Here is a 24,627-nt window from a genome sequence, read left to right on the forward strand (position 1 = left end):
TTGAATATCTCACAGAGTACTGTTCCACAAATAATCTGGAAATGGAAAGAGCATGGCACAGCTGTGAACCTACCAAGACAAGGCCATCCACCTAAACTTACAGGCTGAATAAGAAGAGCACTGATCAGAGATGCAACCAAGAGGTCCATGGTGGCTCTGGACCAAATGCAGAGATATCCACACCTCAGATGGGGGAATCTGTTCACAGTACAACTATTAGTCATGCACTGCACAAATGTGGTTTTCTGGAAGAGTGGCAATAAAAAAGCCATTATATAAAGAAAACCATAAGAAGTCCCATTTGCAGTTCGCCAGAAGCCATGTTGCGATACAGCAAAAATGATAAGACAAGACCAAAATTGAATTTTTTGGCAAAAATACAAAGCACTATTTGTGGCGGAGAACGGACACTGTACATCACTCTGAACACACCTTCCCCACTAACAAACATGGTGGTGGCAGCATCATGCTCTGGTGGTGCTTCTTTTCTTCAGGGACAGGAAAGATTGTAAGATGGATTGAGCCAAATACAGGGCAATCTTGGAAGAAAACCTGCTGGAGTCTGCAAAAGACTTGAGGCTGTGGTGGAGGTTCACCTTCCAGCAGGACAATGACCCTAAACATAAAGCCAGATCTATAATGGAATGGTTTAAATCAAAACATATTTATGTGTTAGAATGGCAAAGTCAAAGTCTAGACATAAATTCTGCTTCAAAATGCTTGGTTTTGGGGACGCAGAGCAGACCAGAATCAACAAAATGTTATTAGTGGAGTGCAAAAATAGTTTGGTGAAAAAATGGCTGTCTTATGGTTCATATTTCTTTTAATCCATGCACTTATTTCACACATTTATTAACCATAATGTTTTAAATAAACAATATTTGATCAAAATATATATTAATTTCTGTATATTTTTAGGTGCCACATACATTCCAAGGTTGGACAAAAGGTTGGGTTTGTCATGATTTGGGTGGTGAGGCAGAGGCAGCAGACCCAGGGTAAGATGAATAAGATGGTTTAATAATGAAAGAAGTCCAGAAATCCAAAAACATACAAAGTCCAGGCAGCACAAAGGAGCGGATGCAGAAGCTCGCAGATAGTGACAACAGGTACTGGACAAACACGACAAAGACCCGACGAGGAACAAAGAACATAGGTGGGGTTAAATACACAGAGGGTAATCAAGGAGACAAGAAACACCTGGGAACAATCAAGGGGAGACAGGACAACACGGAGACTCAGAGAGACAGAAACTAAAAATAAACACAGCTAAGGAAAAGATCCTGACCTTTATAAAATATTCACTCTTATAGCACAGAGTAATCATATTGCCAACTCATCCCCAGTGTAAATAGCGACACATGAATTAGAAGGACAGTGTAATCATTAGCAGGACCTTCCGGCAGACAACCAATCAGAATAAGACCTTGTGTGAATATTCATGAGGTATTGCTATTACACAAACCTGCCATAGGGGGCACTGTGGTGATACACAGATTATACACAAAATCAGGTTTATGTGTATTAAGCGGACATCTCTTTTTTTTTGCATTTTTGGGGTTTATGGACCAATAGAAACCTTTCTACGTTTTTAGATTTTTGTCAGAATTAGCAGGACACCGCTCCTGTCCTGTTAATTCAAAATGTCCTTCTAGTGTTGTGTGTATTCTGACAAAATGTCCTGCTAAATCACATACACCAACACACACACACACACACACACACACACACACACACACACACACACACACACACACAGATTTAGTCATCTGTCAATAACACCAAGAGGTGTTATTGACAAATTGTTTATTAAGTAAGATTTACCTGATTTGATAAAAAATTTTCAGAATTTCACATTGATAATACACTTTCAACTTAAAGTAATGTCTAAATAGGATTGCTTGATGATGACTGAAATATTTTTAGCATTTAAAATTCACTATTATGCCTGGATAGATTCAAGCTGGAATAGGTCAGTGGCCTATGCCAAACATATACATTACTTTTAATACACAAAATTATTCTCAGATATTGAGAATTCACCAGATCAGTTCTGCCTGTTTTGAGTTCATTTAGGAATGCGCTATTTTAGTGCAATGTCTGGATTATGCAAAGAGCTGCTGCTGGCCACGTCCCCCCAACTCAGTCTTTGCATTAGCTCAGATATATGAAAATGGTTTCAGTCACACAGTGATACAACTGTACATCTTTGACCCAGCAGCAGAAGTGAAACCTCCTGAACGACCATCAAGCCACAACCACTGAAAGGTTAAATGCTGTGGATCTGATGCACATTTATATCTTTATTAATTCAAACTCTGAGGATTCTGCTTTGCTATGGGGCTGTGTGCCATGGTGAGAAGCTGACATCAGCACAATAATTCAGCACAAAGACTGTTTTTCTACTGCAAATGTGACCTTTTTTAAAATATATATATTTGTGAGGTTTGAGGAGAAGTACTTCTCTCAACATGTAAAACAAAAAATTCAGACAATTTTGGTAATGTCTGAGAATCCAACATGTTTTCACAAACACTGCATCTTCTCAATGTAGACTGTCACTTTCAGTTTACTACAAAACAACCAAGTAAATTGGTGCTGTAGAATTTATCTGGAAAAATGAATTTAGCTGAAGCTAAGTGCACTAATTGTTTGTAAAGTGCTAAATAAAAAATTGCTCTGCTATTGACGCATTAGCAGATTAGTGGGAATGTACCAAACACTGTTTAGAGGAATTGCAGTAAAGACCGCTCAATACAAAATATGATCCACATTTAGTTTTTTATTAAATTTTTAAAAAAATTTTATAAATAAAAAATAAAATCATGAAAGAAAACGCACATTTTTTGGTAACACTTAATTTGACGGGTTGTGAATAAGACTGTATGAGACCGTCATAAACATCACATAACACCTGTCATGAACATGAGTATATCTTCATGAATATTTATGACTGTTGTCATAAAGTGTCATTCGGTAAATCATGACCCTTTTAATACAAAGTTGACATTATTCAAAATGTCTTTGGTATGACAACTTGACATTAACCAAGAAATCATGATCTTACATAAATCTGTTATAAAAGTATTACTGATTAAACTTTAAAAAATATGTAGCTTTATGTTATTAAAGCTAAAGTTTAAGTAATTATTTTATAACAAATTTACATTTATTAAATTTGTTATAAAAGTTATACTTTTATAACAAATTTATGTCAGATCATGATTTCTTGGTTAATGTCAAGTTGTCATAACGAAGAGTGGGTAAAACATGATTAAATCCTTTGTGTCATTGGATAACAGTGAAACACATACACTGCTAATATTTCATTTAGCGTCATGTAACATTAAACATTGTGACCTTGCTGTACTATCAAACAGCAACCATAGCATACCAATAGTAAGGTCGTTACCATAGTAACCTCTGGGACTCTGAGGACAGTCTTCAACTCTGCAAGCAGATGCTTGGTAATGGTGACAAAACAAAGGCCGTCCAAACACGGACAGCATGTGCTTTCTTATCCAATAGAAACACTAAAACTGTTATTCGATGTGAAGCATCAGCCTGCTCCCATTTATTGATGATTTGTTGTCTTTTCTCAATTTCATTGGGAGGATTAGCCAGCGTTGGTTCAGGTGTGATCCTTCCTGATGATTCATTTAGTGTCTCTGACACCCTGTCCTCTGCTAATCAGATCAGTGCTGTATGTACTGTTTTGTTGGAGCTGGCTATTTCAGATATTTGGCAGCTGAATTTATGCATGTTTAATTTAACAATGCCTCTGATTGACCATTCCTTTAAGTAACTTCCTGTTGCTTGGCTGGCTTTCAGGTACTTTGCCAACGAGCCGTTTGCAGACGTGCATCGGGTGGAGGGACTCCGCGGCGTTTTCATCGCCACGCTCATCAACGGCTCAGTCAGCGAGGACAACATGCGCTCGGTCATCACATTTGACAAGGGGGGGACATGGGAGTTGCTGCTGGCACCTACTGCTGACAGCCTGGGAGGAACGGTGGACTGCCAGGTACAGCAGGGTCCAAACCACCTGGTGCTTTCAAATGGAAAGTTTATTTGTCCCTTGAGAAACCCCCCCCCAAAACTTCACATTATTATTATTACAGTTTCCTAATTATTTAGTGGCAGTATTATGTAAAATTGGCTTTAATTTTTACATCAGGTCACAATGTTGTTCACTCATCAAAAACACACCTGTGTTGTTTGAGAAACCCCTTAATCTCCATGGCAACCATTCAGCTGTGCAAAACGCACTCAGCTCCTTCAGACTAGCCAGCAGCAATTAGCAAACACCTGGTAGAACCACTTTGCTGCGTACCTTGCTTTAGAAAAGGAACTGACCCTCAATCACACGAAGTCTGGGAAAATCCCTCTTGATACTGGCAGAGGTTGCTGAAGCACTCGCCCTAAAGTGCTCAGTGCAAACTGTCTTTTCCCGCTGAACTGCATACATTTCCAAGAAAAGTAATTTATCCGGACACCTCAAAGAGGCCGGAAGCAATGTATGGAATTGTGTGCGTTAATACATGTAATACATCTTGACTTAATTACTTCCAAATTTGACACAGCTGAAGTTGAACTACAAAATCGCTGCAAGGAAAAACATGGTAAATTCACAAAACTGATTAACCAGAAGTAATAACCTTGTTTAGCAGTTCAATAGCAAATTTGGTTGACATCTTAGAAAAGAAAAATGTTTTAGCGAATAGAGAAATATGAACAGACTGACGAATATAACCCGAAAAGAATATAAAGATATCTACACAACACGGGGAGAAAATAAATATACATTTAGTTCACTCATAAGCACTCAAAATAAAATAAAATATTAATTAAAATATACTGGATTTTGTTTGTGTCCCCTTTAAAGCTGAAAAAGCAAGCAGTATAATCTGAAAATAGTGCAGCATCCTGTGTCTTGGCATTATTGCAGTTGTTGTTCTATATTCTTCTCCGAAAAGAATATAGAATAACTCCTACTTTCTGCATAGAGTCCTCCTGTTCTCCTCATTCCATCTGACTTCCCTCCGTTTCTCCTCCCCCAGCTCAGTAAAGGTTGCTCTCTCCACTTGGCTCAGCGGTGGAGCCAGCTGTTTAATATCCAGTTGAGGAGGATGTCCATTCTATCCAAAGAGTCGGCTCCAGGACTCATCATGGCCACGGGTGAGAGAGCCAGAAGTGTTACAGACGTTAGAAAATCCTGCTACACTGTTAGACCTTTTATTGTAATTTTACAGTAGCCAGTAAGTACCCTTACTGGCAACACTGTTGCCAGTAAGGGTACTGTAATTGCCATTCTACAGTACCTTTACTGTTATGATATTTCACAGTTAATTTTTACTGTGAGTGTGCTTTACAGTTATAACTGCTTTACTGTAAATGTAGTTTATAGTATAATACTGTAATTGTATTTTATAGTAAAGCTGGTCTACTGTAAACTTGTTTCACAACATAATGTCAGAGTTTTACTGTAAATTAAAGTTTACATTTTTTTAATATAAGAATATTTTACCATAAACCGAAAAATTTCATAAAAGAAATTTTAGTCTAAGTACTGTGAATAACAGGTATTTATTTTCAGCAGATTTGTAGAAATAAAATCCATTTACATATTCGCAATGTCATAAAGAACAATGTCACAATACAATATAATGTGCTGTAAAACAACAAAACCATAGAACACATTTCCTACATCAGAAGAACTTTTATTCCATTCGTCAAACAAAATCAGTGGGATCCATCTTGTGGAAGCTGAACTGTAAAGAATAAGACAGACAATGTGGGAGGTCATGAGATGGTCAGGAAGTTATCTACATTTTCAAATCGACAGGAAGGTTGACAAATTAAGCTGAAGTGACAATGTTCAAATGCATAAAATCTTTGTCATAAAGCAGCATTAAGTTGATTATTTGTTTAAAAAAAATCAATTGGACTGAAGTGATAATAGAAGCTGCATAAAGAATGAGCAGGACTGGCTTCACTTCAGGTTTTTGGATTGTTTATGGCAAAAGCAGTTAGTCAGTCTTCAGTAATTCAAAAGATTGCGTACTACAAATGTCCCCAAGGGGACGATGAAGTACAACAATCTTTTTAGTCATTTTGTTGGTGCTGACGGATTACTGCAAAGGTGTGCCTAATAAACTGAAAACTGCATAGTATAAAAATACACCACACTTAAACGACTACACACTTATACATTTCTGTGATTTATTAAGAGATGCAGCGACATCCACTTTTTACCACGGACACAGAAAAGATGCAGGCTACTCTAAAGGGCTATTGTGTAGGAATCACATGCCATTTATAAATAATCATTAAAATCATATTAAAAAGGCTAAAGTAAAGTCAGAGCATGCAAGATAGGAGGAAAAGACAACAAAATAATAAACATTTACATTTGGTAAAATACTTACCTAGTTGGAAGTCCTCCATTCAAATTCAGCAAGTCGTTGGAAGAAGGTGGTGATCTGGGAGTTGACACTGACTACTTTCCTCTTGACAAGACTTCCCGTCTTGCGGCTTGTACCGACTTTGGCTGTGCATTTGGTACCAACATCTGGATTGATCCTCACAAAGAATCTTTTAACAGAAATAAAATATATTAATTGTATTTTTTAATGAAGACGTACAATACAGCAATCAGCTATGGTTCTTCATCATCAGTCAAACTGTCATTAAATTTAATTCATAAATGGCTTGGTGTAGAGTACTTGCCATTGTATCATCTCCAGCGTGGTGGATGCTGACTCCTGATACTCCAGATTGAAGACATAATATGACCCAAAAACGACAGCAAGGACGCTGGCAAAGTCATGTAGTTGCTCAGGCTCGAAAAATACCTTCTCCTCCATACTGACCATCCACCGGGTTGCAGACATCAAGCTATTTCCTAAAATAGACAAACCCTTCTCAGGCTAACGCTAGTGAGTAAAAGTACAGACTACCATAACAATTACATACATTGCTACAAGAACATTATAGTGATAGAAAATATTCCTCTTACCAAGCATGATTACCCTTGGTGTAGTGGGTAAGGTCATTTCCAGTTCAACAGACATCTTGGTGGAAGATACCTTTAAAACATAAAAGGAAAACTCTCTTAAATATGAATTACTGGTAGTAATTTATATTTAAAGGGCCAGTTCACCCAGATTACAACAAGTTTTTGAGAACCTCATCCCAGAGACTAGACTAGACTTTACCCCTACATCCTGCTACCACTCTGAAACAGCGGATGTGAATGACAGTTTGTGGGGCTAAATGCATTTTTTAAAGCATTACATTCCACAAGTACAGTTCCACAAGTGTTCAGTCTGACTTCTGCAATGGCGGTGACTCCTGTGCATGTGGGACCTGAATGCAGAAAATGTTCTGAAGGAAGCAGGATATTGCTGTATTCCACATGCAAACCGATAATTAGCTGTGTGTTGATGTTTCTTCACATGACTACAAAATTCTGTAAATTCTGAAGTACAAATGCTGCAGAATTTACACCTGTACATAGTTGCACCTGTTAGTACTGACTTAACTTTAAATTTGCAGGAGCATGGTTTAAACATGTGAACAGTCCTTGTATGTAACCAGGGTTGGAAATTAACTTTTTTGTCCACCTGCCACTGTGGCTGAACCAACTCAAAAAATAACAGAAACCACTTTAATGTTTTTCACCTTTGTCCTCATTTACAGACTCTTATACACTATGTTGGAGATGTAATGGTACTTTAGCAGGCTAACCAGCTGTAGCAAGCTCAAAGTTATAGATTAGGTTAGCTGCTCCTCTACATTTCCAGACTATTTTGTGGCTTCAAATATGTTTGAAGAGCTGTCTTTTTACCTGTTGTCTTGTCTTTTGAAGAGATGAAGCTATGTTAGCAGTCAGCAGGACAGAACTGCACAGCCACTTGGAGGGAAAAAGCTTGGGAGTTAAAACAAAAAGTCATATGAAGAAAAGAAAAACAAGAACAATGTTAGAATTCATCCTTGCTGACCTACGTAGCTAATCTGCACTTTTAACGTTTGCAAGATCATGGTTTAAACAAATGAACAGTCATTAGATGTAAAAAAAAAAAAAACGGGGAGGCAGGGGGGGGGATCAATTATCAGTTAAGGTTATATTGTTCGACAAAGGATGTAAGAACAATGCTAACAGACACTCACGCACTGAGCTTATCTCAACCCAAAGCCGCCCGAGGAAGATTAAGCGGCAAAAGTCAAGCTAAAACCTTCAACGGTAAAATTAGCACCTTAGCTAACGTTAATTCCGAACCAGCTCCAAAAATAACACCATCATATTTTCCTATCTTTCACCTCATTTACAGACACGTAACTTATAACGTTGCAATATGCCAGTTATATAAAACACCAGAGTTAGTAACGTAAAGGTAACTATTTTACCAGGCTAACCAGAAATGACTCTTGATATTTATATTCAGTGACACCAGCACAAACGAGCTCATGCTATAATGCTAAGTTATAGCATTATAGCATGATGCTATAAGTTACGTTAACTCCATCTAAAATGTATGTACATTTCCAGACTAGGTTTTGGCTTCAAACAGTTTTCTAAGAAGTGGGTTTTTTTACTTGTCTTGACGAGCTGAAGCATTGTGAGCCCACAGCACGGAGACAGAGCTGCACTTGCACTTGGGGAGAAAAAGCTGGTTGGAAGTGAAGCCACCCTTGATGACGTAGCTAGATAAACTGCATTAATGTTAGCTAGGATGTGAAAAAAACAAAAGTACATGCTCTCTTTCTGCCTTAAAAATATGTTAACCACTAAAGGAGTAAAAATACAGAAACAGGGAGAAACATGAAGCAGCTATGATGACCGTTGGAAATCAAATACAATTCTTACTGTATATTATAAGTACAGTACCACTACTGTAATGTGTAAACAGTAAATTACTGCAAATTCAAAACATACAGTAAGTTACTGTAATACTATGTACTATACCCATAATGCAATGCAAATTACAGTAACTACTTGTAAAGATGTCTTATGGTAGGGTGACCAAACGTCCGTATTTCCCGGGACATATCCGTATTTCACGTCCTGTCCCGGGCGTCCCGGGTTTTTTTTAGAAAGTGAGGAAATGTCCTGTTTTTTAAATTACCTTCATTGGACCATTAAATTTACAGGCACTAGGGCACTGCGCACGGCGCTGCGTGTGACGTAATCCCTGAGCCGTGTCAGTGCGGGCAGCCCTGTTCTAGAAGATAGATAGCGTGGCTGTCAGTACGCCAACAACATGCCAAAGCGCAAATGTATGTTTACCGACGATTTACAAAAGAGTTTCCCCGCTTTTAGACTCCCCCCGCCAGCCCCCGCGCTACAACGTGTCCTCGTTTGGTCACCCTACCATAAATACAGCAAAGGCTACAACGTGTCCTGGTTTTCCCAACTGAAAATATGGTCACCATATCTTATGGTAGTTTTACTGGGCATTTTGTGGTATTTAACTGTAAAAAATACAGCAAAGGCTAATAGTGTATGATGACCGTTGGAAATCAAATACAATTCTTACTGTATATTATAAGTACAGTACCACTACTGTAATGTGTAAACAGTAAATTACTGCAAATTCAAAACATACAGTAAGTTACTGTAATACTATGTACTATACCCATAATGCAATGCAAATTACAGTAACTACTTGTAAAGATGTCTTATGGTAGTTTTACTGGGCATTTTGTGGTATTTAACTGTAGAAAATACAGCAAAGGCTAACAGTGTACACTCACAATCACCAAGGCTGCTTCTTCCACATGGCTTTTTGCAAACATCAAGTTGGATGTCAGTTGTTTTTTTTTAACCATGATTTTTATGGCCTCTTCCATAGAAGCCAGATTTACAGAGCACACCTGAGCTGTGGATCTCTGCAGAGTTTCCAAGAATCCCTTTGATGAGGGTTCAGATACATAGAGGGTTCAGATACATAAACATCTTTCAGAGCTTTTGAAGCTACTTAGAAAATGTTCCACTTTATGAATTGCACAATACTTTATCTATCAGAAAACGTACAATAAAATCCATTCAAGTTTGTGGTTTTAACTTAAAATCTTATGATTAATTGATTAATCAAAAAATGGCACATTCTACAGATTTTTCATTTAACCACTTAAGCAATACTATAGCAAAGCAGGTGAAGGTAAAACCGCCACTTGAGGAGTTTTGTCTAAAACACATTAACAGAGAAATGTTTTTTTCTTAAATGCAAATTTTATATATTTCTTGTACAATTTTGGCTTAATTGCTGCTTTGAATATGTTGATTTTTTCATCAAATGGCCTTTTTTAAATCTGTATACTCCAGTTATCAATTAATTGATTACTATATTAGTTGATGATTATTTCAGTAATGGGGAGAGGTTCGAAGTAGGGCTGGGCGGTATGAGGAAATATCTAATATCCAGAATTATTTTTGCTATATTACGATACATGATGTATATATCACTATATTTTTAAATAATTCCCAATGTTATTTTATACTATAGACCTGTTGTAGCATTACGTCATGCGCTCAAGTTCCCATCCCCATCTCCCTGCTGGAGGGTAAAATCTGCTCGTTGATGATGACTACTATTCTTAGCTGTCAAGTTATCAATATAACATGATAAATCTTAAATTTATAGAAAAGAAGGGACACAGTGCTTTGCTACTAATTGTCAACACTAGGACTAGATAAAGTTTTATTTAAAAAATAGTGAGGGAGAGAAGCATTTCAGTTATTATGTTGACTTTGACAACATGTAGATGTGTTGCTGAATTTGTGTTTTGGTTCAGTAAACAAAAAAAAAAGGTGACCTGCCAACACACCAACTCTGACAGATTATCAGTAGAGCAGCTGTTTAATTTTGCTACTCAACCAACGCTGTATTAGATTAGCTAATAGCAGCGATGGCTAATCTACCACAGCAATCACTTATTAACAGAGCCAGCCCAAGGCATAAGCAAACTTAGTGGCCGGTTAGGGCCCCTTAAGGGGAACTGTTTTTTTTTTAGTAATGATTTCTATTATATTTTTATTATATTAGTAATGAATTCTATTATATTAACAAAAACACACAACTTTATTATAAAAGCTTGGGCTCTTGGAGGCTCTTGGGGGTCCCTGTTGGCCGCGGTTGGTACCGTACTGCATGGTAATATGAGCTGCAGTGCAGTGCGCATTCAAACCTCCAAATCACCGGTGGAAGATAAGTTATCTACTTAGTATGCAGTATATAGATACTGCATACTATTGTAAGCAGTATCTACTTACAATGTCGCAAAAAGGACTTATCCTTCAGGAATAGAAAGAAAGAGGAAGAATAGAAAAAAGCCAAGATCAAGGTATGTTTTAATGTGTCTTGGTAATGTAATGTTTATCAAAAACATTTGTGCAGCTCCTAATAGATAGCTTGATAGCGAACCTTGTATGGTCCAGTTCAACAACCAAACATTTATGTTACAATGTTTGTATTTATGTGAAACTGAGCTTTAGCTTTAAATGAGTTGATTCTTATGGTTGGCCCTAAATGTTTCGGAGGGTTTTTTGGCTTCAAAACGACATGTTTGATAACGTTTGATAGCAATAATTTAAACTACGCTATGTTTGACTAGCAAAAATGTTTTTACATCAGGCTACACACTACATTGACATATCATTGAGCTACTCTAAGCTATAGTTGGTGACATATTAGTTTGCTGCTGAGCATGATATTTTTTGTATCTAAAACAAACATTATTTTTACATCAACTTATAAGTTATTTGAAACTTCTCACATAAAATTACTTGAAGGCACGGACTCAGCCCAGTACTAGTCTACATTCTCAAGTGAGAAAGACTCCTGGTATAAATAATTTTTTTAACTATTGTAATTACACCTAAGACAAATTAATTTAATCAAAGAATGTCATGAATATGTGTGTATGTATTCCATCTTAAGTAGGGATGTGCCACAGGTATAAACCACTAGTAATGAAATGGCTTAATTACCTCCTTCTTGTGTAGATCAGTTCTCCAGAGCCTTGCTAATGACCTAATTATTCTGTTCAGGTGTGGTGCAGCAGAGGCACATCTAAAAGTTGCAGGACACCAGCCCTTGAGGACTGGAGTTTGACACCCCTGAGTTACAGGAACACTACAGCAGAAGTTGGCCCACATTTTCACATGAAGAAACATAATAATTAAAGGGGCAGTATTATGTAAAATTGACTTTTTTGAGCTTTACATCATGTTAATCCCTCATCAGAAACTTAAGGAATCTTTTAATCTCCCCTGGCAACTATTCAGCTGTGCAAAATGCCAAATTATGGACACATTCCCCCTATTTGGTACCTTCTATAAAAAAAATAGTACAACAGGACTTATGTGGTGGTTGAGACAGTAAATAGGACAGGATAGTGCTTGGTGGAATATGCATCGACTGGCATTAGTGGCCATTAAGACCAAGAGCAGTTTGGGGTAAATTTGAAACCAAACTGAATACCTTAGCTAACCTTTTTTTCATCCATTCAATATCTGAGATTTGGTCTCAGGTGTAACAGGTCCAAGAAAAAGCACTGGGCATGAACCAGTATGGAAACTTGAGCAAATTTCAATTACCGATATAAATATGCTGTTATGACAGATAACTGAAATGTATCTATTTATATATCGGTAAATGTCAGTGAAGTATATTATACAATTCATCACTCTCTTGACACCTTGAAAAAACTTCCACACTATACTGACTTCACCACTGTTTCTCTGCTCCAGTTAAACTCCCCACAGTCCTTTGCTCACTACCACTGTCACATGACTAAGCACCCAACTTCCCAGCCCCACCCACCTCCGCCCACACACCCCCTCCTCACTCCTGCAACAAGATGAAAATAAATATTTGGTGTGAATACCTGTTCAGTTTTATTCATCAAACCAATGCTAATATGTTAAGAGAGGATTAATATATTCTGATTTTGATCAGTGCTGATTTATTGTGCATCCCTACTTTTATTACTTTTTGTCATCTGTTAATTATTGCTTCATTGATAACTCATGTTTCTTTTTAAATCTGCTAAAAGTACAACATATGATTTCCCATCTGCCAAATTACAGCCAGAAGTAATAAAGAACCTGAAATGTTTGGGGGGAAATTCCCAAAGACTGTGCCTATGCCTCTGTGTGGTTTTGTCACTGTGTGAAACACCTTCTTGTTGTCTGGCTGCAGGATCTGTTGGCAGGAATCTGGCCAATAAGCCCAATGTGTACATATCAAGCAGTGCTGGAGCCCGGTGGAAAGAGGTCAGTACAAAATGTGACAATGATATCAGGAACAACACAGCTGAGTCACAGGCAACATGTCTGGCAATAAAAAATAACACATTGTAGTCATTGTACTGCCCAGAAAGGTACATAAGCTTCTGCGTTTTGGTGTTGGTACTAAACCCAGCAGGGTTCTTTTGTCTTCCAGACAAAAAAATAACTAATTTATATCAGACTTTTCCTAATTATTGCAGAAACATTGCATGATTATTTAATTTTTTTCTACTTGCAGTGCTGCTAAAAGAGTTTTAAGAGTTTCAGGATATCTAGAAGTTAATCTCCTTACTGGGCTGTGAAATAAAATGGAAACATGACATTACGTATTAATTTTATTGTGTTTAAATCTAATTAAATCAGCATGCTGAAGCAGTGAAGTGGAAAAACAACTTCTAAACACCATTAAATGTAACTCAACAGTAACAAAATGGTCTTTATGACTGAGAGCAGTTGATTAGCATCTCAAAAGCTTACATAATAATACCTGAACTATGAATCCCATAGGAGTTGAAAAGAAAGAGAGAGAAGGAGGAAATTCAGACCATCTCTTCCATCCACCAGAACAGACTTTCTGTACTTACATTTTCTAGATCCCACTAGCAAGTTTTGTAGGGTCTCTTAAGGTGATATGGATTTTGATTATGGAAGGGTCTGGCCTACTCACCCTCATAATTTCCACAGAAGCAGGCTGGACCTGGCTTTACCCACATTCAATCTGTCTTTTGTCCCAGTTTTTCTCTAATAATTGGTATCTGTCATAACATTGACATAACAAAGCATAAACAAGCTGTTAACTACTGCTCCTGATCATAATTTTCATTACCATGGGACAACGTCCCCGATTCCTGTCTCAACAAATTAAGCATAACAATTGGAAAAACTAGTTGCCCAAACGTGCCACGACAGATTTGTTCTACAATATCACAAGATGGTTCACTGATTGCATGATTCACTTCGCAGTACAAAGACTTTTTTTTACCAGCAGGGTTGCACTAACCCTACATGCACTTTTATGAGGTTTTTTTTTCTGCGTGGTTTTGGGAGCTGATGGTCCCTCCTGCTCCCCACCCCCATGATGACATCTGCTGTACTGCTCCTGAGCATCACACTAAGACCGCAGGAGGGTTAATAATTGATTTATCAGAATTAATCCGATTAATTGTTTCAGCCCAAATCTGGGGTTGTATTCACCTTGTTCAAGATTCTGGGACTCTGCAAAGCAAAAATTATAACCTGCATGAACCCCTGAAATTTAGAGTAGATGCCAACCACGCTCTGCTTCTACCCCATATACTGTGCATATTTATACATAGCTCATGTTTCATTCCCTTCAGGCTCTGGCAGGCCCTCACTTTTACACTTGGGGGGACCATGGTGGTATCCTGATGGCCATCATACAGGGAGGCTCCACCAAACATCTGAAGTAAGTCAGACTGATAAGTAGGAAACAATGCAAAGAGTGACTTGGAAAGCTTGGAAGGTTTCATTTGTGAACCCTTCCAAGCTACCAATGATCCACTGCTAACATACCCTTACTAGCTTGCTAGTTAGCTAGCTACAATTCTGTTTGTCTCTATAAATAATTGATTCTTTTATTTAACATTTCCTTCTCACAACTTCTCCCCTCTCAGCGGAGAGAATCTAATCAGATGTAATGTGTTGCTTGCAGGTTCAGCACCAACGAAGGCGAGACGTGGATTGAATTTAAGTTCTCAGACAAGGAAGTGTACGTGTACCAGCTGCTGACGGAGCCAGGGGAAAAAAGCACCATCTTCACCATCTTTGGCTCGTACGCTGAGCAGAGGCACAGCTGGCTCATCCTGCAGGTCAACACCTCTGATGTTCTGGGTAGGCTGGAGAGCGAGAAGGCTGTTCTGGAAACATGCATTTTCTGAGTCTTAAGTGAAAATTGTGACAGCCTAAGGCAGTGGTACTCAAGTCCAGTACTCGAGAGGTACCGTCCTGCAACTTTCAGATGTTTCCCTGCTCCAACACACCTGAATCAAATGAATGACTTGTTACCTTGCCTGTTCAGAGCTGAATGACTTCTGGTGAGGGAATTCAGCCATTTGATCCCAGTCTGTTAGAGTAAGGATGAATCTAAAAGTTGCAGGATGGTAGCTCTCGAGAACTAGACTTGACTACCACTGCCCTAAGGTTTCACATCAAATCTGGCTGCAGTTTTCCGTTTTGCTGCAGGTGTAAACCATCCATATAACTGCAGTATGAGCTGTGTTTTTTCTTTTACGAGCAATTTACTGTTTTTCTTTTTCTTTTGAATTGCCTACATGTCTATAACTTTGCCACTCATGATGGCAGCATGTTGGAGTATCTCTGTTAATTCTTATTCGTTCATTTTGTTGACTTTTGTTCATATTTTTTTGGGGGGGAGTGTTAAATGTTTTTAGAATTATTCTCCTAGCACAGAATTTTTTATCTTACTTTTTTAGTTTCAAAGAGTTGTAACAATGCATAACCATGGAAACAAGGCAGCATCTCAACGGAGCAGAAAGAGAAGGCGGACTTTCGAAGCATCTTTTCCAGAGATAATTATATCCCACACTCCAGACAGAGTTAAAGAGTAGCAGCAAAAAAATAAATAAAAAATAGGCGAATTAGCAGAACTGCTAACCACAGATGATGTCATCCAGGGCATGTTACTGTGGACTATCAACTGCTGCTTAATATTGAGCTTTAGCATGTGCTGACAGTCATTCAGCAGCAGTCTACAGTCAGAGGCTTCTTCAGATTATTCAGCTAATTCGCTGCTAATATGCCCTGTCTAGCTAGCTTCTTTGCATCTGTCATGGGTAAGTGAAAATTTATTCCCAGTTGCTTCTGTCACCTCTGTTGCCAACCCATAAGGTGCTACATAGATTCTGTGCTAAAAGGTTCAGATGCTTCAGAGAGACATACGCATCGTAAGAAGCACTAAGCTATGATGAGTATGGCTCGTGAGAAGACATACACACTAAGAGGGGTACATGGCTTGGACTTGTAGATGTGTGGGAACAGTTGGGAGCTGGCCCCTTCCTCTTCCAACATGACTGTGCAGCAGTGCACAAAGCAAGGTTCATAAAGACATGAATGGCAGAGTCTGGTGTGGATGAACTTGACTGGCCTGCACAGAGTCCTGACCTCAACCTGATAAAACACCTTTGGGATGAATTAGAGTGGAGACTGAGAGCCAGGTCTTGTTGTCCAACATCAGTATGTGACCTAACAAATGTGCTTCTGGAAGAATGGTCAAAAATCCCATAAATACTCCTAAACCTTGTTGACAGCCTTCCCAGAAGACTTGAAGCTGTTCTAGCTGCAAAGGGTGGACCAGCGTCATATTGAACTTGATGGATTTGGAATGGGATGTCACTTCAGCTCATATATTAGTCAGGGCAGGTGACTGAATACTTTTGGAAATACCCATTTATATATGTCTTAAAAGCTCTTAAATTTAAGTTGGTGAAATGTACAACTTGAATATGAATGCCTTTCTTGTTTTTTTTTATTTCTTACCTTAAAAAAATCAAAAGGTGTGATAATAACTGTGGATGACAACAGAATTTTTTTTAAAAAACAAGGGAATAAAGCTGAAGAAAGATTTTATTTCCATCTTGTTCTATTTGCTTCAAAGTTTCTATCTGCAGATAGCATTAATGAGGTAAAGTCAGGAGTCAAAGTGCTCCTCTGTTGTCCAGGTGTTCCGTGTTCTGAGGCCGATTACAAGCGCTGGTCTCCATCAGACGAGCATGGTAACGAGTGTCTGCTGGGCAGGGAGGTGACCTTCAAGAGAAGAGCTCCTCACGCCACGTGCTTCAATGGGGAAGACTTTGACAGGCCTGTCACCATCTCCAACTGTTCCTGCACCCGCCAGGACTATGAATGGTGAGGGACCTTCACACCTTGGCCACCATCTCTTCCAACTATTAGAGGGAGGGACTTCAGGGCAATATAGACAAGAACTAACAGAGTGAAAAACAGTTTCTACCCAAGAGCTGTTGTTGTTCTGAACACCACAAATTAATCCCAAACCCTGAACATCATTAATTAATTAGTTTATTCATGTGTTTCTAGTATATTTTTTAGATTTATTGAAATATACTTATTTATTTTCACTGCCTTTGAAAGTTTCTGTTTTTTAAATGTGCTTTCTTGCACAATGACAATAAAAGGAAATCTGCTTCTTCTGAGAAGACTGTTCGGTTCTCTGGTGATATAGATGATTAGATTGTGTTCCAGCTGCTTTAGCAGCACTACTGCTTTCTAGCAGCACTACTTGTAGAGTGCAGAAGTTAATCTGAGAGTGTTTCTCTCCACCCTCCCTCTCCTTCCAGTGACTATGGCTTTAAGCTGAGTGAGGACTTGTCTCTTCAAGTGTGTGTACCTGACCCGGAGTTCCTGGGAGACCTCTATGCTCCTCCAGTTCCTTGTCCCATTGGTACCAGCTACCGCCGCAGCAAAGGGTAAACTCTGCATCTCTGGCTTCTCAAAACACAGATGTCTTGTTGTTTTAATTTGTAGAAATAAATTGCTATAAGACTTTAGCCCCATGCATGTTCTCATGAATGTTCATATCAGATTTTAAAATTGAAAAGCAAGAGTAACAGCTACAAAATTATTCCAACCTTCCTTTGCACATTTGGAATTACTTTAACCACGAAAATGTGGTTAAAGTGTGATAAAACCTTGTTTTCCACATTTTATCACACTTTAACCGCATTTTTATTTTGTTTTTTACAAATGTAAAGAAGAAATGTTTTCTGTGTTTATACTAATTAAAACAGGCCATTCCCTTCTAGGGGTGTTGTAAACGAATATTTTAGTAATCGAGTAATCTATCAATTATTCTTACGATTAATCGAGTAATCGGATAAAAAAAAATTACAAAATAAAATTGGTAAATCTGGCATAACACTGGTGCTACTATCGGATATTAATATCAGTCCAATTTTTCATTTTTGAGCATGGCTAACAGTTACTTTTTTGTAGTTTAGAAAACTAACCTGTAACAATAATAGCTCATTTTCTAAGTTAACCAGAAGAAAGGTTATACAAAACTCTAAAATTCTATTCACTTTAATAATAAAGCTTAATAAAGCTTACAAATATGCTTATAAAAATGTCTATACTCCAGCTTTTAGTTTATGTATTCATCTTCAGTCAGTTTAATAGATGAATTCTCACCTTGCCCCATACCTGTCAAGCTTTGGGTTTGAGAATATCGGAAATGTCGCCTGGGGTTGGCGGGCTTGCTGTGGTGGTGGTGGGATGCAGGCGAACGAACGTAAGATGGAGGTGGAGGACAGGAAATAGACCAGGGAACAGACGAATGAACAAACCTAATGTACGACCGGTAGACCAGGGGACGAAAGTAAGAACGAGGGGGACCAATACGGGATATTTACGGCACCTTCATTCGTCACACTTAGAAACTTATCTACCAGCCATGTACCGCCACGATGATTTCCGCCACCCGTTTGTTCAGCCCGGGATATATGAAATTTATTGTGTGATTCGTCCGTAAAGCTACACTTGCACTGTAACCATCAACTACTCAGCTATTCAGTCTATCTGCTCACCTGTATAAATATTCCTGCAGCGCTCTTCCTGCTGTTCGCTCTGAAACAGCAGCTCCCGGAGGAGAAAGGCTGCCGTACTCCAGGCATTGCGCCAGTCATTTTAAGGATCCCAAAAATTATGAAAACCCGGGCATTATCATCAATCAATAAATTCCCCATCTCCCAAACTTGAAAATTGGACGTTATGCTACTAACACTTAGATTAGAACTCGGAGGCGGAAGTCAGAGCTCCACGCAACGCAAATAATGTCCCGGCCAGAACACAGTGTGCTAAAAAATAAAACATAAATTAATGAAACTTTGAGGCAGGTAAATTTTCTTCGAGGTACTCAAGGTACTCGAATCATTCGAGGAATCGTTTCAGCCCTATTCCCTTCAGAAGTCCTTGTTAAGAATTTGTGTAGTTTAGTGTACATGCAGCTGTTCTGTGCCACGGAAGTTTGTTAGTGAACAAGCAGTCTTTTAAAGCTCCATCTGCAGAAGCCATTAGCAGTGCAGCAAACGTGTGGAGGTAGGTGGTCAAGTGCAACTGAAATTGAAAATTTTTTGGCCTCTATGCACAAACTTGTTTGGTTAAAAACATAATACAATATCACTCTGAACACATGGTGGTGGTAGCATCACGCCGTGGGAATGTTTCTCTTCATCAAGAACGTGGAAGTTGGTCAGAGTTGATGGGAGTATGGACGACCACCCTTTAACATCCAACCAGAGCTGCAATACAATGGTTTAGATCAGAGTCTATTCTTGCATTAGTGGCCTAGTCAAAGTTAAATGAGAGCTATATATCAGCTTTTATCTGCTTTCCAACTATTCACTACATCTGGTTGTCACCTGAAATTCTAATGTGAAGCCTTGAAGTCTGTGGTTATATTGTGACAAAATGTAAACTGAAAAGATTTAAAAGACTTTGTTGATTTCAGCAATGCTGCTCCAGTTTGATTTCATTTCTGGATTACTTTTTCTGTGCTCATCAAAAGAAGGACATGGGTAATCTTTTCACTGATTCCTACTGCTGTGTTAGTGGGAGGAGCATCCGCCCTCCTGCTGAGGAGAAACTGTTGTATTGCTGCTGTAGCTACAGGAAGGTACCAGGGGACAGCTGCAGTGGGGGAGACGTTGAGGCCAGGCTGGACGGAGAGATGCTGCCCTGTCCTGTTGGAGGTTATTACAACAAGTCTTTGGTTGCCTTTACGTAAGGAATGCCCTAACCTGAATCAGTGTGTGCTTTGTTTCACAGAGAGTAATGAGTTCATCCTGTATGCCGTGAGGAACTCCATCCACCGCTACGACCTGGCCACCGGCACCGACCAGCCCCTACCTCTGGTTGGCCTTAGGGAAGCCGTGGCACTGGACTTTGACTATGACAGGAACTGCCTTTACTGGGCGGACATCTCGCTGGACACCATCCAGGTATGAGCTGGACCTTATTCGTCTTTTATCCAAGTTGCTCTGGAGAAGTTAATTCATTTTGGTCTTATCTGAAATAACTGCATTGCCTCGGCCTTTACGGTTTCTACGTTCTGCTTCTTCTGCAGCGTCTTTGTTTGAACGGCAGCACAGGTCAGGAGGTCATTGTGAGGAAAGATCTGCAGAATGTGGAGGCTCTGACCTTTGACCCCATCAGCAGGCTGCTGTACTGGGTTGATGCAGGAGCCCAGAAGATTGAGGTATCAGAGAAAAACATTCAGCTCAAATATCATTTCAGCTCAGTGTCAGATCCACTTCAGTTCAGTGTGAAGATGAAAGTGTGGCTGTGGCTTGAATGCCTCCACCAGATTGGAAGGAGTTGACAGGATGTGATGTTTCTCTTGATTCAATGTATGGTTTAGCTCGCCAGTCTGGTCCACTTGGCAACAATCAGAATCCAGGATCTGAAAACAGGAACCTGGCTTGATAATCAACCTTGGGTTTTGTCAATATCAAAAATCATTCCATATATGTACATGTTTTTCTTCTTATTACTATGGACCTTACCAAGCTCCATCCACAACCGACCCACGTGACCGCAAGTCTCACAAACACAGCCTTGCAGGGCGTTGTTTCTATGTAAACATGACTCGATTAGTGGATGATTTCTACCGGATTTTCACAATATATCAACTACTACAATGGACAGAGGAACTAACAAGTTCATGTCATCATCTGGGAGGAGGTTACTGGTTTCTCAGTCACAAACGGGTTGCAAACCTGAGGCCAGCAGGTGTTGGTCAGTTATGGTAGATCTGAAATTTGGTTTGATGACCTCAATATGAGAAGCTACAGACTGATAGGAGGAACCAAAGAGCTCTGTAAAGGTAAAGGCAAATCTTCTGAAGTTGGAATATAATTAATTTAATTTCACATAATTATCGCGGTAGAAGCCATTTGTTTGTTAAAATTTTATGAAATATATTTGTTCGATTTGATGTTTGTTGTGAATGATGTATACTCACAAACGATCGAGGTAATTAGGCCAACGTTTAGAAACTACAGCGGCTGTAATGCGCCACAGCAAAGGGAAACAAAGGTAAAATAACTCGAACAGGTGATCAACTCAAAATCACTCGTACCTTTTTACTCTCTCTCTCTTTGTAGTTTAAGCACACCTGTTACCGTGGCAACCGCCTGCGCCCCGCAAGACGAGCAAAGATTACGTTAAAAACATAACATTCAGTCTGTTACCATATCAAGTTTCCAGGCTTGATATTTATTTCTCGATTATTAATCAGCGCTTCCCTGAACACAGCAATGGTTGATTGACTAGCTGTACTTGGTGCTAGAGTGGCTAACACGAGAAACAGTTTAGTCCAAAGCCTTTTCTGCTAAAATAAAATCTTTAGTGTATGTCAGATACAGACACATTGCATATTGATCTGTTTAACTAACGTAAGACTGTGTAGCAGACAGGCTTAAAGGTGTAGAAGTTGTATTAGTTCTGCCATTATGCTGTACTTAGCTAACGGGAAGCGTGTGTTTGTGAGACGGTCACGCACGTGACCACGTAGAATGGGCATCAGCCAATGAAAAGCGGCCCCTCTGGTAAGGTCCTTGGTGAATAAGTTTATATTATAACAATAATCAAACTCATGTGAGTACTCAATATTCATTTCATTTTAGCATACAGTAGAAATAGTGTTTTACCAATCAAAATATTTTCAGTTTAAATGCTTTATCAAGGTAACAAAACATACTCAGACCAGGTTAGTTTACACTGACCGAACCCAAACAATAACCAGGAGGTTAGCGCTAGCATGCTAGCTCCCAAACAAAAACAAACACTCACCAGTTCCCACTTGTCAAACCGTGTGATCAGTTCAAAGTTTTGATCCTCAATCACACATCTAAAAGTTGAGAGGCATATCAATGAGAGACAGCAAAATTTTTAAATTAATAAAAATAAATAAAAGTGAATCCAACAGAAATGGAAAAAATTGGTTGGTTACATAATGGATCATGTTTGTACTGTAAAATTATTGAAACAAGTCCTCACATAATATGAATTATGGAGCTCCAATCACTCTACTGCCACATTCAAGATGGAATCGACATAACATAGGATTCAGCATTCAATTAAGTGTCTATGTATTCATGTTTATGATGGTGACAACCATAGTCATTGGGCCTAATCTAACAACAAGCAAACAGTTTTGCACCATAAAAATGACCAGCATAGCATGTGCAATCTATTTTTTGTTCCTACCTTCTGCAACATGGCAGACGCGCCTTCAAATAGAGTTAAATACCACCTATTTGATAAATTTTTAAATCTTCTCACTATTGTGTTATATCTCTTTGAGATATTTATTTAAATGAAGTGAATTATTATTATAATAATACTTTCAACTACATGCCTACAAGTTTCACTTTGCTCTGCTCTCCAACACTCCATGATGACAGCGCACACAACCTTCTCAAATAGAGCGGTCTGCACCACTTTTCACGTGCAATCTTTGTAGCTTGCCCACAACACGCCCAATTACTTTGTATTCAAATTTAAAAATAGATTTTTTGCTCACACAATTCAGTGCTCCTTATTAGGAATCTTTCATAAGACTTTTTGACTATGGCTCGTTGATGTAAAGGGCAGCAAAGGACCCATTTCTAGGGTTGGTATGATTGCAGTTTTCTGTGTTTTATCAAGGGCAGGGTCAGTGCAGCTAGCTATCAGGAGATTTTGGAGCACTTCATGCTTCCATCTGCTGAAAAGCTTTATGGAGATGAAGATTTCATTTTTCAGCATGACCTGGCACCTGCTCACAGTGCCAAAACCACTGGTAAATGGTTTACTGACCATGGTATCACTGTACTCAATTGGCCTGCCAACTCTCCTGACCTGAACCCCTTAGAGAATCTGTGGGATATTGTGAAGAGAAAGTTGAGAGACGCAAGACCCAACACTCTGGATGAGCTAAAGGCCGCTATCGAAGCATCCTGGACCTCCATAACACCTCAGCAGTGCCACAGGCTGATTGCCTCCATGCCACGCCGCATTGAAGCAGTCATTTCTGCAAAAGGATTCCCGACCAAGTATTGAGTTCATAACTGTACATAATTATTTAAAGGTTGACTTTTTTTGTATTAAAAAAACTTTTCTTTTATTGGTCGGATGAAATATGCTAATTTTGTGAGATAGGAATTTTGGGTTTTCATAAGCTGTATGCTAAAATCATCTGTTTTAAGACAATAAAAGACCTGAAATAGTTCAGTTGGTGTGCAATGAATCTAAAATATATGAATGTTCAATTTTTATCATTACATTATGGAAAACAATGAACTTTATCACAATATGCTAATATTTTGAGAAGGACCTGTATATAGTCTGCCGTCGACATGTTAACTACTTTTGTTATTCGGTCAAAATCCGTGTACGCCTCATAGATGCTGTCCTTTTCCTCTTTTAGAAACAAGTCATCTAGTTTAGTGAACAATGTGGTCATTCCAGTGTCTTTATTTAGATCGTCTACCGGAATTTCCATCCCCGTGTCCCGCGCTCTTCCAGACAGTGCCAGGGAGACAGCAAGAGCTTGCTTTTACTTCTCCAAATCTGTAACTCTCGTCCAAATGTTGACTTCATTCTTCCAGCTTTCATAAGGCTTTTCTTCTTCAAAAGTTGGTGGAAGTCTGTAGTTACTAACCATCCTCTGCTACCAATATTAGTCGGTAAAAATAACTTGTTTCTTTGCTCAACTTTATTTCGCTATGTACATCAGTCTAACAGCCAACCAGAGACCAAGAAGAGTACAAACCCAAAAAAACATGCTCCTGGCATAAACAGTGCCCCTAGTGGATGGACATGTAATACAAACAAAAAAGGGAGTAACAATTGGAGTTGATTTATCAGTGCACTGCGATTCATCTCTATCCAATAAAACCATTAGGGACAAACTGAATTAGCAGGAAGTGATGAGCTGCTGAAGACTGGAGCAAAGCTAGATTTGCTGATGAACTACTCTTCTGATTGTTTTGACATCTGGCCAAGCTTTAGCCTGGAAAATAAAACCATGAGGGCAGTGCTGTGGTAACAGTGAAGCATCCTGATCCAATCAATGTATTTGCTTTGCTTCTCATCTAAAGGAAGTGTGCTTACGCACAATCCTGTTGAAGAATCCAGCCACAAATAAAAAGTGGGATCAAAGTTTCCTCCAAGATAAACTTCTCTAACGATCCAGGAACAATGTGCTGCTGATTTGTGGGTTTCCAGCACGATGCAGCGCCTTGTCACAAGCCTGAAGTGGAAATGAAGCACATCATAGATCTGAACACAATCTGGGC

The 24,627-nt window shown here is 38.9% G+C and overlaps 1 protein-coding gene across 3 annotated transcripts in view; it reads left to right on the forward strand.

Moving 5' to 3' along the window:
• Nucleotides 1–24,627, forward strand: part of sorl1 (sortilin related receptor 1) — a 194,641-nt gene that overhangs the window by 78,862 nt on the left and 91,152 nt on the right. For all 3 annotated transcript variants that reach the window (XR_002754350.1, XM_023351415.1, XM_023351416.1), the window contains exons 9-18: nucleotides 3,832–4,024; nucleotides 5,061–5,178; nucleotides 13,206–13,279; nucleotides 14,632–14,720; nucleotides 14,967–15,145; nucleotides 16,993–17,179; nucleotides 17,629–17,757; nucleotides 19,952–20,037; nucleotides 20,114–20,286; nucleotides 20,412–20,543. Coding sequence is in view for 2 of the 3 variants with exons in the window: in XM_023351415.1 (XP_023207183.1) it covers nucleotides 3,832–4,024; nucleotides 5,061–5,178; nucleotides 13,206–13,279; nucleotides 14,632–14,720; nucleotides 14,967–15,145; nucleotides 16,993–17,179; nucleotides 17,629–17,757; nucleotides 19,952–20,037; nucleotides 20,114–20,286; nucleotides 20,412–20,543 (1,360 nt within the window). In the remaining variant the exon portion in view is untranslated. The remainder of the gene's footprint in view (nucleotides 1–3,831; nucleotides 4,025–5,060; nucleotides 5,179–13,205; nucleotides 13,280–14,631; nucleotides 14,721–14,966; nucleotides 15,146–16,992; nucleotides 17,180–17,628; nucleotides 17,758–19,951; nucleotides 20,038–20,113; nucleotides 20,287–20,411; nucleotides 20,544–24,627) is intronic.

The sequence above is a fragment of the Xiphophorus maculatus genome, chromosome 18 (assembly GCF_002775205.1).
Source record: "Xiphophorus maculatus strain JP 163 A chromosome 18, X_maculatus-5.0-male, whole genome shotgun sequence".
Lineage (NCBI taxonomy): Eukaryota > Metazoa > Chordata > Actinopteri > Cyprinodontiformes > Poeciliidae > Xiphophorus > Xiphophorus maculatus.